At 41.4% G+C, this 14,907-nt stretch overlaps 1 protein-coding gene across 4 annotated transcripts in view; it reads left to right on the top strand.

Annotated features, from left to right (window-relative positions):
* The first annotated feature begins 277 nt into the window (after positions 1-277).
* The window catches only part of METTL9 (methyltransferase like 9), a 58,600-nt gene continuing 43,970 nt past the window's right edge, over positions 278-14,907 (top strand). For 3 of the 4 annotated variants that reach the window (XM_037813499.1, XM_037813500.1, XM_037813497.1), the window contains exons 1-2: positions 2,346-2,656; positions 12,849-13,039. In XM_037813499.1, the coding sequence (XP_037669427.1) occupies positions 2,492-2,656; positions 12,849-13,039 (356 nt within the window). In that variant the 5' untranslated portion in view covers positions 2,346-2,491. Of the gene's footprint in view, positions 360-2,345; positions 2,657-12,848; positions 13,040-14,907 lie in introns of those variants that run through there. The other variant, XM_037813501.1, reaches the window with a different exon arrangement.

The raw sequence follows: 14,907 nt of genomic DNA, 5'->3' as shown, positions 1-14,907 counted from the left end.
CTTGGTGAGGAGAGCTGGGCACAGAGGGTGCCAGCGATGCATCTTTTGAATACTACTGACTGCATTTCAAAGCCAAGTTAGAAAGGGTATTGGCTCATATTCCGCTTTTCGTGTTATCTGTGCCTCTTCCCCGCTGCATTATGGATAACTGAGGTTTTAATATACAGTAGGGACATTCTAGTAGATGAAGGAAGGGGCAGTCCCTGAGGGCAATCTGAACTTCTGCTTAGTATATTTACTCTTGCTGTTTTCCTTCCTCCTCATTTGTAATTGAGGAGGCTTTCTGACAAGAGAGAGGCACCGAGACTTCTTAGATGGATCAGAGGACCAGGAGCTGGGATATCAGGCTCTATGAAAAGGTCTGCTATTGAATTTGCTCCGCTACCTTTAGGCAAATCATTTGATCACGCTATGCTTTGGTTTCTTCCTGTGTTTGTTAAGTGTAAATAACATGTATTTGGGTATTTTGTGGTTATTATAGAGTATTTTAAATGTGTGGGTGATTTATTCTTTCAGGCCAGCTGCTCAGGTATAAAGCAAAAATCTGTCTCTTTGAGATGCTAGGCTTTTTAGCAGTCAGCTAACACCAAACCCTTAAGGCTACAGCAGAATTTAGTTGTTTCACCTTTAGCAGTCTTTGAGCTGCAGCTCAGCAAACTTACTTTATAAGGGGTGGGAGAAACGGACATACTTTTTTTCGCCTCCTTTGCCTTCAGAAACGAAATATGCCATTTGTCTGCTGCTTCCACCCTCCAACCCACTTTGAAAAGATAAAGCGTTTTCTTTAGGCATAGAGCTGCTGTATCTGTAACACTAAACCCAAGACAAGAGGGAGAGGTGACACAGTAAACAAACTGAGTTATTTGAACTTGCTACTATAGTTCCTTTTTGATGTTTTGGGCCAGTACCCCTGGAGGTTTGAACTAGATTTAATAAGGTGTAGGCTCTGAGGTTTTGGCAGGAAGCAGACAGGGAGTATACTGGAAAGAGAGAACACAAAGTACTCCCCGCCCCCCCCTCCCTTTTCTTTTACATTAGGCAACAAGATGTCCCTGTTAGTGAAACGTGCCAAGCTAGATTCTCAGAAGCTAATAAAAACGTCTGTGGGTTAGGAACGATTTTGTTCCTCATCAGTAGCTCACCATACCACTGTTTCATATATGAAAATCTCTGAAATGCAAATTTGTCATTAGCCGAAGCGTTTTTCTTTTGTTTTGAACTAAAATGTATTTACATTATTCCTGGTGCTGTTAAATTTAAAAGTATTTTCTAAACAGACAAACCAAACTAGGAAGGCGTTATTCAAGTTAGAGGACACATGAAATATGTTATTCCCTAGCTGTAGCTTGGGTAGCAGCAGGAAGAACTTCAGACACAGGAACACAGTGTAATCCTTCAGTTTTGAGACGTTGCTAGGACTCATCGAGCTATATATGATCAAAAAAACATCCGGGTAAATACCGCTCCCAGAGCTTAGTTTGCCCAAGAGCGTTTGGTCCAGCTTCTGTCTGTGAGTTCAAGGAAACCAGCAGCCAGGTACTCTTAATTTGGGGTCTCCATCCTTGGGCAGGGCCAGCAAAATATCAAAACATTACCTGCCCAACTGCAGAAGCTTTCAACAATGCAGAGCTTTCACCAATACCTCTTAGAAACACGTAGCCAGTAACTTGCCAGGCTTGGGAGCACTGGGTTGATGGTGGTATCCTTTTCTTCTTGATTCCTGTCTGCTTTGCAGTTCCTGCGAAGCAGGGTGGAGGCCATTGGGATTGGGGGTTTAGCTCGACGCCCCTAGATGTAAACTGGAGGCTACGCAGCCGTGCCCGAATAGTTAAGAACTGACAGCGCTCGTCTCTGGGAAGCAGCAGGGTATAAGTGTTTGGACGCAAGAAGGGGATGAACCTCCTCCACGCTCCCAGCCCCGGTCAATCTGCTCAACAAGGTGGAAGTGCCGCCCGGGGGGTGGGATGAAGGGCGCAGAGGCGACAACTAAGGCGAGGAAAGACCAGAGGTCCTGCGGGCACCACCATGGAGGGGCAGAGAAGCTCCAGTTACTGCCTTTGGAACTGACCTCTTCTCCCCTATTAAAATTAAAATCATTTCCGCCATTACGTGGAACCCCGGCCAACACGGCAAGCGGGGACGCGCACCGGGCGAATGCGCGCTCCCTCCGTCTCGCCTCCCGGTTGGACGGAGGGAGCGCGCCCCGGGGAGCACGCGCCCCAGCCACTCGTACGTGCTCCGGGTGGAAACTGGCGCCGCCCGTGGCGGCGTTCCGCGGGCGGAAGGGAAGGGGGCGGTAGGAAAGCTGCGTGCGAGTCGGCCGCTCCTCCCAATCCTCCGCCTCGGCCCCGGTGGGGCCGGATGGGCAAGTTCGGCACGATGGCTCAAGCCCCGGCGGCGGCGGTGGTGGCGGCGGCGGTCGGAGGCGGAGGCGCCTCCTCCTCCTCGCCCCGGCGCCGGCGGTGATCCGAGCGAGCGGCCGCGGCCCCCGATGAGACTGTTCGCAGGCTGGCTGTGCCTGAGCCTGACGTCCGTGTGGCTGGCGCGAAGGATGTGGACGCTGCGGAGCCCGCTCACCCGCTCCCTGTATGTGAACATGACGAGTGGCCCGGGCGGGCCGGCGGCGGCCGCGGGCGGCAGGAAGGAGAACTACCAGGTACGCGGCCGGACCCCGTGCCGGGGCGGGGGCGTGGCGGCCCGGCCTTCCCGCGCTGGGCCCGGCTATTGTGCCAGGTGGCGCGGCGCGGTGAGAGGAAGGCCGGGCCCTCGTTCCACCGCGCCGGCCTCTGGGAAAGTTTTCCCCGCGACTTCGCGGACGGGCGCCCGTCCCGCGACCCGCGGGCGCCAGGCCTCGGGCCCGTGGCGCCTTTTGTTCCACGGCGCGGGTAGAGAACGGCGTCCCTTTTCCCTTTCCCGGATCCGAGCGTTGGGCACCCCGGAGCCCCGCATTGTCCCCCGGTCACCTCGGTGTCTGCTCCCGGAGGCAGGACGGGAGGAACTTTGGGGCCGGTGCGTGGCGAGGGGCACCCACCTGGCACTGGGGCCTGAGCTCTAAAAGAGCAGACCAGACACATCACCTCTTGACACCCTTCATAACCTCTGAGAAACAAAACGCAAAGCCGGTCCCTTTTTTTTGTCTAGTTGAATCTCTGAACATACAAAGGTTCATAAAGAAATTTAACCGTGCATCGTGAGCCATTTCACTCTCCGGGCTTATTCGAGTGACATTTTCCCTAACCACTGAAAAATATTTGAAAGGTCGTGTCTCTCATCGTACCTTCTTTCGCTTCCTACCCAGGAGAGATTTCCTTTAAACTTCTATTTAGGTCTCGGACCGGAAAGATGTTTATGAGGAGGAAGATGATGCAAGCTGTTACAGGAAGGGCCTCTTTAAAAACAGAGCTGGACAGGAGTGAATTCTTTTGAGTTGTAGTTACGGATCGCTAGCAGTGCGATGTGACCTGGTTACCGTTTTATCATTAGCTCAGTTTTGTGTCACTTAAAGAAGTACGGGCCGGTCAGCTGTAGAATTAAGAGTGAGGTATTTCGTATTTGATCACACTTGCGGTTAACATTACATTCATTTAGGAGATGCTTTTGAACTCTGTCAGAGTGTTGGCTTATAATAGTAACATTTATAATCCAGAGAGCGGTAGCTAATTATTCCCCATGTCATCTTGTGTATCATTTTCATATTTCTTATTTTCTTGTGTTACTTTTCTTGGAATGCCAGATGTTCAGATAGTTTACACCAAGGTTGATCTCATGTGGTGACTTAATGAAAGTAAAGAATTATTTAAGAAATAGATAAAGCAGTTTATTCAGAAAAGTAATATTTAGTTTTGATTTAGCAAACATTTGTAGGGCTCCTTTTCCTTTATTGAAAGAAACCCTAAATTTATGTGTATATTATGTATGTATATATATGTATATATATCCTAAATATATATATATGTTAATCTCCCAGGTATTGTGGTTTGTTAGGCAATCATTGCTGTGATATTTTAAGAAGTAAACATAAAGTTGGTAGGCAATGTTAAATTGTAGAGCCCCATTCATTGCTATGGAATAATTACTTTAGTTCATTCTTAAGAAATAACTCTGAAGTACTGTATTGACAACTGTGCTACCAAAATGTCACATATTCATATGAGTATGGATAATGGCATAGAATGCCAAATTAGAAATGTCATTTTTAACAAACAGTTGATAGAAATAAGGTCCTGGATAGGAAAAAGAAAAGGCTTATTTCCAATGATATAGAATTATGGTTGACTCTCTTTGTTGTTTTATTTTAACACTCCTTGTCCTTATTACCTGTTCTGCAGCAAACTTGATAAGCTTTCGTTGCTCATGAAAGAGTTAGGCTTATTTTAAAGTCTGAAAAACTGTTTAAGCAATTTGACTTTTATGGAGCCTAGTAGAATTATAACTGTTGATGTAGCCTCAGAATATCTCCTAACAGAGTATTCTTTCTAATTGTGTACCTTTTAAAAGCTGAGTCTGTCACAGTTCCTGGGAAAACTGCTTCTGAGATTCTACTTGTGTGTGTGCATATGTGCATGTGTGTTTTAACCATTTGCACTGGCAATTTCACAGATAATTTCTCTATGGTGAAGACTAATCCGGTGCTTTCTGAGTATTTAGGGGGGATTGACTCTTTTACTTAGAGTAATGAATGCAGACATTATTTTTAGATGAATACATTCACATGAGGAAAACTAATTGTCCATGAATAAGGATTAAAATGAAATGTGTATAGAAACCACAGTATGATAGGGTGAGGTGGGAGATTCTTCTCTGCGACCTGGCTGAATTTATTGTTATCTGCTTTATATTCCAGGATCCTGGATTTGCCTTCTAACTTGTTTATAAAGAGTAACTTTATTCTTAATTTTTTTTTTTACCCTTTAAATCAATAGTTTTATATAAAGTCTTCTGGTGTTCATTTGGGTGTGTGGATTCCATAGCCAGTCACATCTGGTTCTTTTGGAATTGCTTGAAAGTAGGGTTGTGGATTTGATTGAACCATACTTAGCACAAGTTTTCCTTCTGGTTATTTTATTAAGGAATTATGATGGAGGGTTCTGTGTTTAAAAGAGAAATCTTGAATGATGTTTATTCATTAAAAATGGCTACTTAGTATAGCTTGCAAGGGCCCTTCAGGCTAGAGCAACTCTAAAACTATAGTAGCAACATCATTTTAATAACTTGGCTCCTCACTCTAACTTCAAAACTGATTTCTCTCTCACTTTGGGCAAGCAAAAAGCAGGGTCTTTTCTTAGAGCAGGGAAACGGACTACAGGCCAAATCCGACTCGCTGACTTTTTTTAGGCTTGCTGACTTTTTGTACAGCCTGTGAAGAAAGATTAGTTTGACATTTTAAAATAGTTGCAAAAACCCATTTTGTAGCATATGACAATTTCATGTATGAAATTCAGATTTGATTTGGAATACAGCCGTGTATTTATTTACCTATAATCTGTGGCTGCTTTCGTGCTACAGTGGCAGAGCTGAGTAGTTGCAACAGAAGACTATATGGCCCACAGCCTAATATCTTTATTATCTGGTCTTTTACAGAAAAGGTTTGCCAACCCTTGTCTTAGAGTTTTTCCAAGAGACAATTTCTAGCTTCCTCAATAAGAGCAGCATATTCTTAAGCACAGTTTGCAAGGCTATAGATTGACTCATTGGGGAGAAATAGAGCCAGGCAGTGAGAAAGTAGTAGATGTCACTTTTCAGTGTGGGCCTACTCAGAACTTAAAAGGAAAACAACAACAAAACTTTGAATTTAGTCTTTTTGTGAACATAGTGCTTAAAGTTAATGTAACTATTATGAGCTCTTGAAACTTGAAAGGACCCTTAGGCTCCACTAACTAGGACTTTGGTAATTGAACAGCCTCTCAATTGATTGGAATGTAAAAAGAATTATACAACTTGCTGGAACCTAATCATGACAGTTTCTCCAGGTGACATACTACAAGGCTTTTTTTAAAAGCACAAACAACATTCAATATCCCAAATTAAAGATGTAGCTTAAAATTGCAAGTATGTATATATCTGTGACTTATTTTTTCACCTTTTATGCACTCAGAGGTGTGCTGTGCCACAAGTGATAATGGACTCAAGATGGAATTAAATGGATTTTTTTTCCTCAAATGAAAAAAATTATTAGGCCTCACAGCCAGAAGTCAATGTTGTGCTAAAGGACAGATCTGGTCTCCTGTCCCCCTCATCCCCCATTTACCCTGAGGAGTGCTGGCTGAAGTCAGGCACGAGTTAATAATGCTCAGGACAGTTGCCAGCCAGCCAGATGGACACGTGGATCCATGTCCTCCTCTGAACTGCCTTCCAGATTTTAGAGGCTTTTGCAGCCGAATACCAAAGAGACTCTGGAAAGGCTTCCTTTCCTTCCTTATAACCTGTGTCAAAACCTGAAACAAGTTTTTGCTTCAGTTTCACAGAACACTAGGGTCTCTCCCCTCTGCTGGATTTACCAGGGGCCTTTATGTTCCCCTTTGAAGGTGCCCTAGGAGACCCTTGTAACTTCCAGTAAAAGGCTCTATTGTTAGGACCCTCTGAGGTTTTGTTAAAATCTTAGGATTGTAGAATACTAACATTGAGTGAGTATTTGAAATGAAGATTGCCAGTGGATATTTATTTCTTTACTAAATCAAAGCCAAGCAACTGAATCTAATCTGTTTGAATTGTTTCCCCACGTGGAGGAGGGGATGCCTTGTCACTGTACACTTGGAAATCTCACATCAAGAGTTTGAATGTTGGGTTGGGTTCATCATTTGTAGAATGTGGTCATAGTTTGAATATTTACTTTGCTGTGCTTAGGTTCAGGACAGTGTCAATGGTGAAATGTCTGGACTGACTTGCTCACATTGCAGAATCTTAGAATGTGATGTTCTGATCATCCCCTGTAGTAGAAAAGATTCTGTTGTGTACCCCGAGCAGTGGAGTCTTTTGGATTGTTTTTAGTATCACTAAATGCCTCAGGTCTTTGGTTATTCATTTCTTTTAAGAATGGCTGGGTCCCCAGACCTACAGTGTGCTTTTCAAACATTCCCTTGAACTGCACTTCTGCTTTAACTGGACTTCGTCGAGTTTGGACAGGAAGGGGAAAGAAGTGAGCAATTATTGGGCTTCTGTTGTTTGCCAGACACTTTAAATATCTTATCCTGTTTAATCCTCATAACCATTATCTAAGGCAGGTGGTTCCATCCCCATTTTACAGGCAGAAGATGCAGGCTAAGAGAGATGAAACTTTTTATTCAAGGGCACGAAGTTAATAGATGGCAGAGTTGGGTTTTGAAGGCAACTCTGTCTGATTTCAAGGCCCAGGCATTTTCTACTCCATGATGCCCCTTCTAGGAAACCTTGTTTTGTCTGAGAGGGCTGTGAATATAGGCTTGCCTTCTTAATGGAAAACTGTCTCCACTCTGGTGGATTTCTGCATAGACATTGCAGTTAGTTGAAGTGTTTGCAGTTTGTGAGTTAGGTAAGCAGGGGACAGTTGCTTGAAGTTCTAGCCTTCAACCTCAATATGTGACTCTCTTCTTCAAGCTTAAGGTTGAAAAAAAATTCTCTCTTAAAATCGTAACTTGGGCTTTTATAACTTTCTGATTTTCCCAGTGTGCTCAAATCCATATGTTTGACTAGTCAAGGAACTTCAAAAAATAATTTCAGAGAAACTTTTGCATCCCTCAGTCTAAGCAAATACAATTTGACAGGAAAATCATATTTCTACTTTGAAGGAGTGAGTCATCAACCAAGGTTATTTAAAGATTCAGGAGGTGTTCATGGGCTTAATGAAGAAATCTTTTAAGACAATATGACCTAATATTTTATTAGTTTGATTAGCTATCATTGTTAAACACACATTCAGAACTCCTGTTGTCTACCTTAATTGACTGTGTATTATTTGGCTAATTATTAGTATCTTTGTCATCTTGTTGCAAGTAGAAAGAACATTGCTATTTACTGTAATTTTTGGATATTATGTTCCATTACCACATCCTACTTTATACTTGGCGTCATGAGATGACTAAATGGAATAACACTGGTTTGATTTAGGCTTGTTATTTAAAACTTTTCCATAGTTAATTCTAGTGAGCTTTAAAGGCAGATGCTAATAAGGCCCTTTTAAATCTTGGTTTCCAGTTGAGGAGTCAAACCCTACCGTAGAGTTGGTACTTAGTATTTTCAGTATGAAAATTTAACAAGCATATTACTTTTTGCTTACCTGCGCACCTTTGTCTCTGTAGCCTTTGAGGAGCATACATTCAAGGAACTCACCTGCTGGGAAATGAAATGCACTTGAGTCTACAGACAGTGCTGTGAGCTCATTGCAGCTTTTCATCATTTAAGCTGGGCTGTCTGGAGAGAGTAACTCCACGGGGACCAACAGATGGCTCCAGGGGTTCAGACATTGGTTTTCTTTCTATTCAGCATCTCTCCTTATGGGTGGGTGGGTGCTCATTTAAAGATGCTGAAGATACTGTTCAAAATTATAATCCCAATGTTTGTTTCTCTTGATTTCTGGTCCCTCCCCCCTCACCCCCACTGGAATGTAAGTTCCCTGAGGCCAAGGAGTTCATCTTTTAATTTAATCATCTAAAGTCTAGTGCACCACTATTGAACCTGTATAGTTAGCAAACACTGCTGGAGAGTAAGAACAATGCAATTTTGTGGATAAGCCCATGAAACAGTTCTCAAGCAGAGGTGGTTTTGCCCCTTAGGGGCCATTTAGCAATGTCTGTAAGCATTTTGGGTTGTCAATACTTGGGGAGTGCTACTGCCAGGAATGCTGCTAAACATCCTATAGTGCACAGGACAGCCTCCTCCAGGAAAAGATTACCCGGTCCCAATTGTCAGGTGTGCCATGGTTAAGAATCCTTGGTCTGTAATAATTTAGTTACTATCTAGGTCAGATTGTCTTTTTTCTAAACACATCCAGTTCAGTTTAGTTGGGTAATCATACTTTCCTTTCTAAAAGTGAATTATATTTCTCAAGAGACATGCTGGGTTGAGTTAAGTGAAAAGAAGCTTCTTAGAAAGAAACTCATAAAATAACATCTAACTGGAAAGAGGCATGAATCAGCTGAAACTGTCCAGGGACCCCTGGCTTGCCATTTGTTCAGAAGTTACGAGGTGGTAAATGAAATACCAGATGTAAAGCACTTGGCCTGGTGCCTGGCACTCTGGTGCTCAGTAAATATCTTCCTTCATTGCTTTCCTTGTGGTAATGCAGTTTTGTAGTGGGCATGTAGCTTAAACCACTGTTAGCAGAACTGGGTTTAAGCAAGGCTTGCAAAAACCTTCGTGTTTGAGAAATTGGCAGAAACCAAATGACAGTTGTCTCTGTGGTTCCCTTATAGTCCCTTCAGGATTTTGCTAGAAACCGAATTCTGTCTGTTTAGACTGCCTGTGATTCTTGACAGTAGTTCCTTTGATGAACATTTACTGAGTGTCTCCTGCATTTATGAGTGTCAGGCACTGAACTGGGTGCCAGGAATGTGCAGGGGAAAACCAGTCAGTCTTGTCCCAGCCTTTATGAAGCTGTCAGTCTATCTGGTAAGATAGACATTGAATATGCAGTTACGTACAATTATTTAATTCAGTGTACATAAATGTTACCAAGGGAGATGTATGGGGTATATGAGAAGGTATTAAAACAGAATCTAACCTAGTTTGGAAGTTCGAGGCAAACTTACCTGAGGAAATATTTAGGTTGAGGTTGAATTAACTGGGTGAAGGAGTGGATTGGGGAGGTAGGAAACATAGGACAAGTGTAAACGCCATGTGAGACAGCCATGGGAGAAGAGTCTTCCAGAAAATGAAAAGAAGGGCAGAGCAGTGTGACATGATGAGTCATGTGTTGTGGGCTGGTAGGGAGTGGCATGAGGTGAGGCTGTGGATGCAGGATACAGAATGGACAAATCGTGTAAGGCCTTTGTAAACCATATTGGGCATTTTAAATATTATCTTAAGACTTGTGAAGCAAGGTAGTGACATCAGATTTGCATTTAAAAATCTGCATTTTAAGGGCGTTTCTTGGTCACTTAAGTTTTCAAACCACTTTTGATTTCTGGAAGATCAAATTACTGCCTACATTTAGGTTTGTGTATTTTTTTTTTTTTTTTTAATAGCAGCTCTTATGAGATTTAATTCACATACTACAAAATTCACCCTTTTAAAGTGTACAATTTAGTGGTTTTTAGTATATTCACAGTTGTGTAACTATCACCACCGTCTAATTTCAGAACATTTAATCACTCCAAAAAGAAATGTCATACCCATTATAATTTACTTCTTATTCCTTTATCACCCCCCCCCCCCAAACCCTGGGAACCACTAATCTGCTTTCTGCCTCTGGACATTTTATATAAATGGAATCATATAACATGTGCCATTTTGTCACTGACTTTTTTTCACTTAGCATCATGTTTTCAAGGTTTATCTACATTGTAGCATGTATCAGTATTTCATTGCTTTTTATTGATGCATAATATTCTACTGTAAGGATAGACCACATTTTGTTTCTCCCTTCATCAGTTGCTTGTCATTTGGGTTGTGGCCATTTTTTGGCAATTATGAATAATGCTGCTGTGGAGCTGACATTTGTATCATGCAAATGGCCAGGAAGAACATAGATTTCAACTTTTATATTTAAAAGAAGACCACTCCTTTTTATTCTGTAGCACATTCAGTAAGCAGTTTCTTTGCTGAAAGACTTTTGAGTGGCAGTTAAAGGTTCAATCTTATGTGTGAATGTTAATGTTGTTGAATTGAGTGAGATGCTGTCTAAAAACTTGGGTTTTCCTCTTGGCACTTTAAAGCAGTATTTGCAGTTAATGGTGCTGGGTGAAGCTGATTCTTGTTTAGTTCTGGAAGTCAGAGCCCATTGTTGTTCTAGTGGTCCGTTTACAAGTGGACCAAGGGATTCTTAGCCCCTCTCTTTCACTTAATTGACTTCTTGTTCGTATTCATAGAATGTACCTGATTGCCTATTACCAAGGCGATGACTTTAATCTTGATTAATCATTTCAGAGAATAAAAAATAAATAAAAGTCAGAGTGTCCTCAGCATTACAGAGTTCAGAATGTGCTCTTGGAGGTCACGAGTATAATAAGAAATGGTTTATGACCTGCACTGAGGCATAACTTCAGGCACAATGAGTATTAAGAATTAGTAAATGATTAAGCAAGAATGTTTCCAGACCCAGGAAAAAGGTATAGGCAGTAAATGTAAGAAACTTCATAGTTTATCGTATAATGTGGGGAAAATCAAATTAGTTTTATATAAAGTCAAAGCAGTTTTGGTAACAATGTTTAAATGGTAAGTTAGCACAAATCAGTCAACAACTGGAAAGGTTTTGGTTTATCCGGTTTAGGGTGCAGAGTTTGTGAAAAGATTCATCTTTGAAACTTTGCCTGTTTGCTTGTTTGTATTGGTTTACAACTTGTCCCTTTTAATGGTAGTGTCAGGAATGTTACCCAAGAGTTTATTCAACATTTAGCAAGTTGAGGATGTCTACCAGTTGTGCAAGCAGTTATGGGACACCTTACTGCTGATAAATAGTTGTATTTGTCAGGCGGAAGCAAGTTACTTTTGGCCAATAGACTCCTTATTGCGAAATTAGTTAGTTCTTACGCAGATAATGGATTAATAGCAACTGGTCTACTTTGCAGTTTCCTCACTGTATTTAATAGGCTTACTGTGTCATTTATCAGGCCATGTCAGAGCAATTGCATCATTATTATAATATAGAATTCTCACAGTACACCTGGCACTATGTTAAGGGTTTACCTGCATTGTCTGGTTAATCCTCATTATGTCCCATGAGGATAAATAGATCCCAGTGATCCTCTTGTTGATAGATGAATGAACAGAGGCTCCAAGAGAAAGTGACTTCTCCAGGGTCACATGGGAATTGCAGAGCCAGATGATCTCAGGGCTGACTCTAAAGCTCATTCACCTTTGCAATCTACTTCCCCCTTCTCTGGTCCACTAAGTCTAAGTGAAAATGGAAGACAGTACACTATGGAAGGTTAAATGTCACCTACAGTTCAAGTTCTTGAATTAGTTTTAAAAAGAGTGCTCTAGTTAGAGCCTATTCCTCAGAATTTGATTTTTAGCTTATTACTTGTCTTTTCATTGGCTTCAGTGTGACTTTAACTAACTTCATAGTCTTTCTAGAGCATCTTTTGCCCATTCTGTAAGACTGTCATATGATCTGTTTGTAAAGCATCCCTTGAAGTTTCTGATGGTTTCTATATAGCCTACAAGAAGAAAGGCAGCCTAATCTAGTCACTGGGGTGTTCAATTCTGCTGCTTACTCTGCCATTGATTTGTTGGTGATTTTGAGTTAAGTCATTGGATTATGTGCCTGTTTTTTTACCAAAAAACAAGGTTACTTATGCTAGCTATTTGCTATCTGATGTTTGAATCTCAGTGAAAAAGAGGCCAACAGCAGCTTTCTAAATCTCCAGAGTGTAGTGACTAAAGTATTGGGCCAGGAGTCAGGACACCTGGGCCTAAGACCTGGCTCTGCCACCTGCTAAGCTCTGTGAGTATACAAGCCTCCAGTGATGCATGATCCCCTGCCCTGAGGGTTGTTATGAGAATTAAATGAGAAGTCATGTGTGAAGGTGTATTTTATACTTTATGGGCCATAGGAGTATAAGATGATGATTATACTGTAAACAAAGTGCCGTGTGATTATAATATATGGAAACTTTAGAGAGATTTGATTTAGCATTTTATATCTGTTTTTGTTTGTTTTTGGCCTTCTTAGATGACACTTGTTATGTGTTTTCATTTTTTCTTCTCTTTTTTAGTGGTATATGTGCAACAGAGAGAAATTATCTGAATCACTCCAGGCTGTCTTTGTTCAGAGTTACCTTGATCAAGGAACACAGATCTTCTTAAACAACAGCATTGAGAAATCAGGCTGGCTATTTATCCAATTATATCATTCTTTTGTGTCATCTGTTTTTAGCCTGTTTATGTCCAGGACATCTATCAATGGGTAAGTGAATCTTGGATTTTTGTTTTTTTTTTTCATTATCCTTAGGTTTAAAAAGAGAAAAATGAAAAAGGAAATTATTGTGTTCAAAATATTGACCACCTCAGCTACAACGCTTCTGTTAGAATCTTTGGCAGTAGGTAGCAACCAGTGTCACAGCCTTCTGTAGTCGTACATTTAAAATTCACCGGAAATTGATAAATAGTCCCCTTAGTCTGTGTTTCTATTAACAGTGGGAACTTAGAGCTGTGCTTCCCAGACTTTGATGTCCATAGGAATCAGCCTGGGACTTGTTAAAATGCAGATTCAGTAGGTCTGGAGAAGGGCCTGAGATTCTGCATTTCTAGCAAGCTTCCAGGTGAAGCTGATGGTATTGGCCCTGGACCACACCAAATAGCGGGGCTTAGAACCACGCCCTTAACAGAGACAGGTGGGACAATGGGCTCTCCTTTGCCTTAATCACACTTCTCAGGAACAAGTTTTTTTGGGGGGACTACTTAATCAACCTAACAGTGGGTGATGGCTTGTTCTGAGTGAAGACTCCAACAGCTGTTCTCACATAATATCTAGGCTCACCAGAAATTTGTAAATTTATTGTGGAATTCTCTGCCCAGAATGGTTCCTTCATATAAATCCTTAGAAAAAGTGTTAGGAGTATTTTCTATCTTTTCTTGGCTAAATTTTTAAATATCCCCCAAAGCCCTAGAATCCAGGTAGCCAAAGAGAAAAGCATCAGTGGTCAGTGCTTAAAAAGCCTTGTTGGAACCGTTAAAGCCACTGGTTGGACGCACTTTTTTTCCCTTGATATTTGGAGCCAGTTGCTATTGAATGTCTGGATCCCTAGTCTGTCATCTGGTACTTAAATATGTCCCTAGGCACCATGAGCCATTTCTCAAGATTTCTTACTTGATTTTCTTCATTGTTTATGTGAAATTGTCTTAAGTTTGCTTTAATAAACACTTGCTGTTTTTGTATTGATGGTTGGGTTTATACAACTCAGTCTGATATTTTGTTCCTAAAATGGGCTGCATTGAATTTCTCTTCTATACTACTTATGCTTTCTTTGGAAAGAGACAAGACACTGTAGCAGTGATTCTTATCCTTTTTGGAGTTCTGTACCTCTTTGAAAGTGATAAAAGGTAGGAATCCTCTCCTCAAAAATAAGTACATTTAACATTTTGCATATAATTTTGGGAATTTCAGACTCTGAACCACTTCTTCCCGCCTCTAACCTGTTGGATCCTGGTTAAAATTGCTGGCTCTGGAATTTCACAATTGGGTCAAAGAGAGGCAATGAAATGAATAAGACCTCTTTGATTTCTCTTATTTATAATTCTTATGCTTTTTTTTTAAATCACCTCCCCACTCTCCTGTGAAAAGCCCCCAAGCTCCCAATAACCACCTCTTGCTCTGTGCCCATTCTCAGCTGAAAACTTATTTTTAGCCAGTTGATACTTTCCATCCATGGCAATGGTAGTGTTACTGTGAGTGACGGTCTTTTACAGAAATTATGACTATGGTACCTTCTTTAATTAACTTAAGGTACTAATCAGACTTCCTTTATTCTAGTAAGGAGAAAGCCAAGTAAGGAGAGACTTGATACCTGTTTTCAGAGTTTATTTTATAAGGAAGAAGCACACCCTCACTGTAGACTCTAAATCTAGAGAGAACTTAGATTGTGGCCATAGAACCTAAGGTGGCTATTAAACACTGAAAAAAAGATATGGACATCACTAACTTTGGGAGTTAAAGACATGTGAGAGAGCTGTATCTTTCCACGGTATGTATTTAATGGAAACCTCATATTGGGCTGAATCAAGTGTCTTGGTACTTTGAGTGGGACAGTTCTTCATTGTGAGGGACTATCCCAC

Source organism: Choloepus didactylus, chromosome 21, assembly GCF_015220235.1.
Source record: "Choloepus didactylus isolate mChoDid1 chromosome 21, mChoDid1.pri, whole genome shotgun sequence".
In the NCBI taxonomy this organism is placed as follows: domain Eukaryota; kingdom Metazoa; phylum Chordata; class Mammalia; order Pilosa; family Megalonychidae; genus Choloepus; species Choloepus didactylus.
Note: the sequence above shows the minus strand (reverse complement) of the source record. Positions and strands in the feature narration are given on the sequence as shown.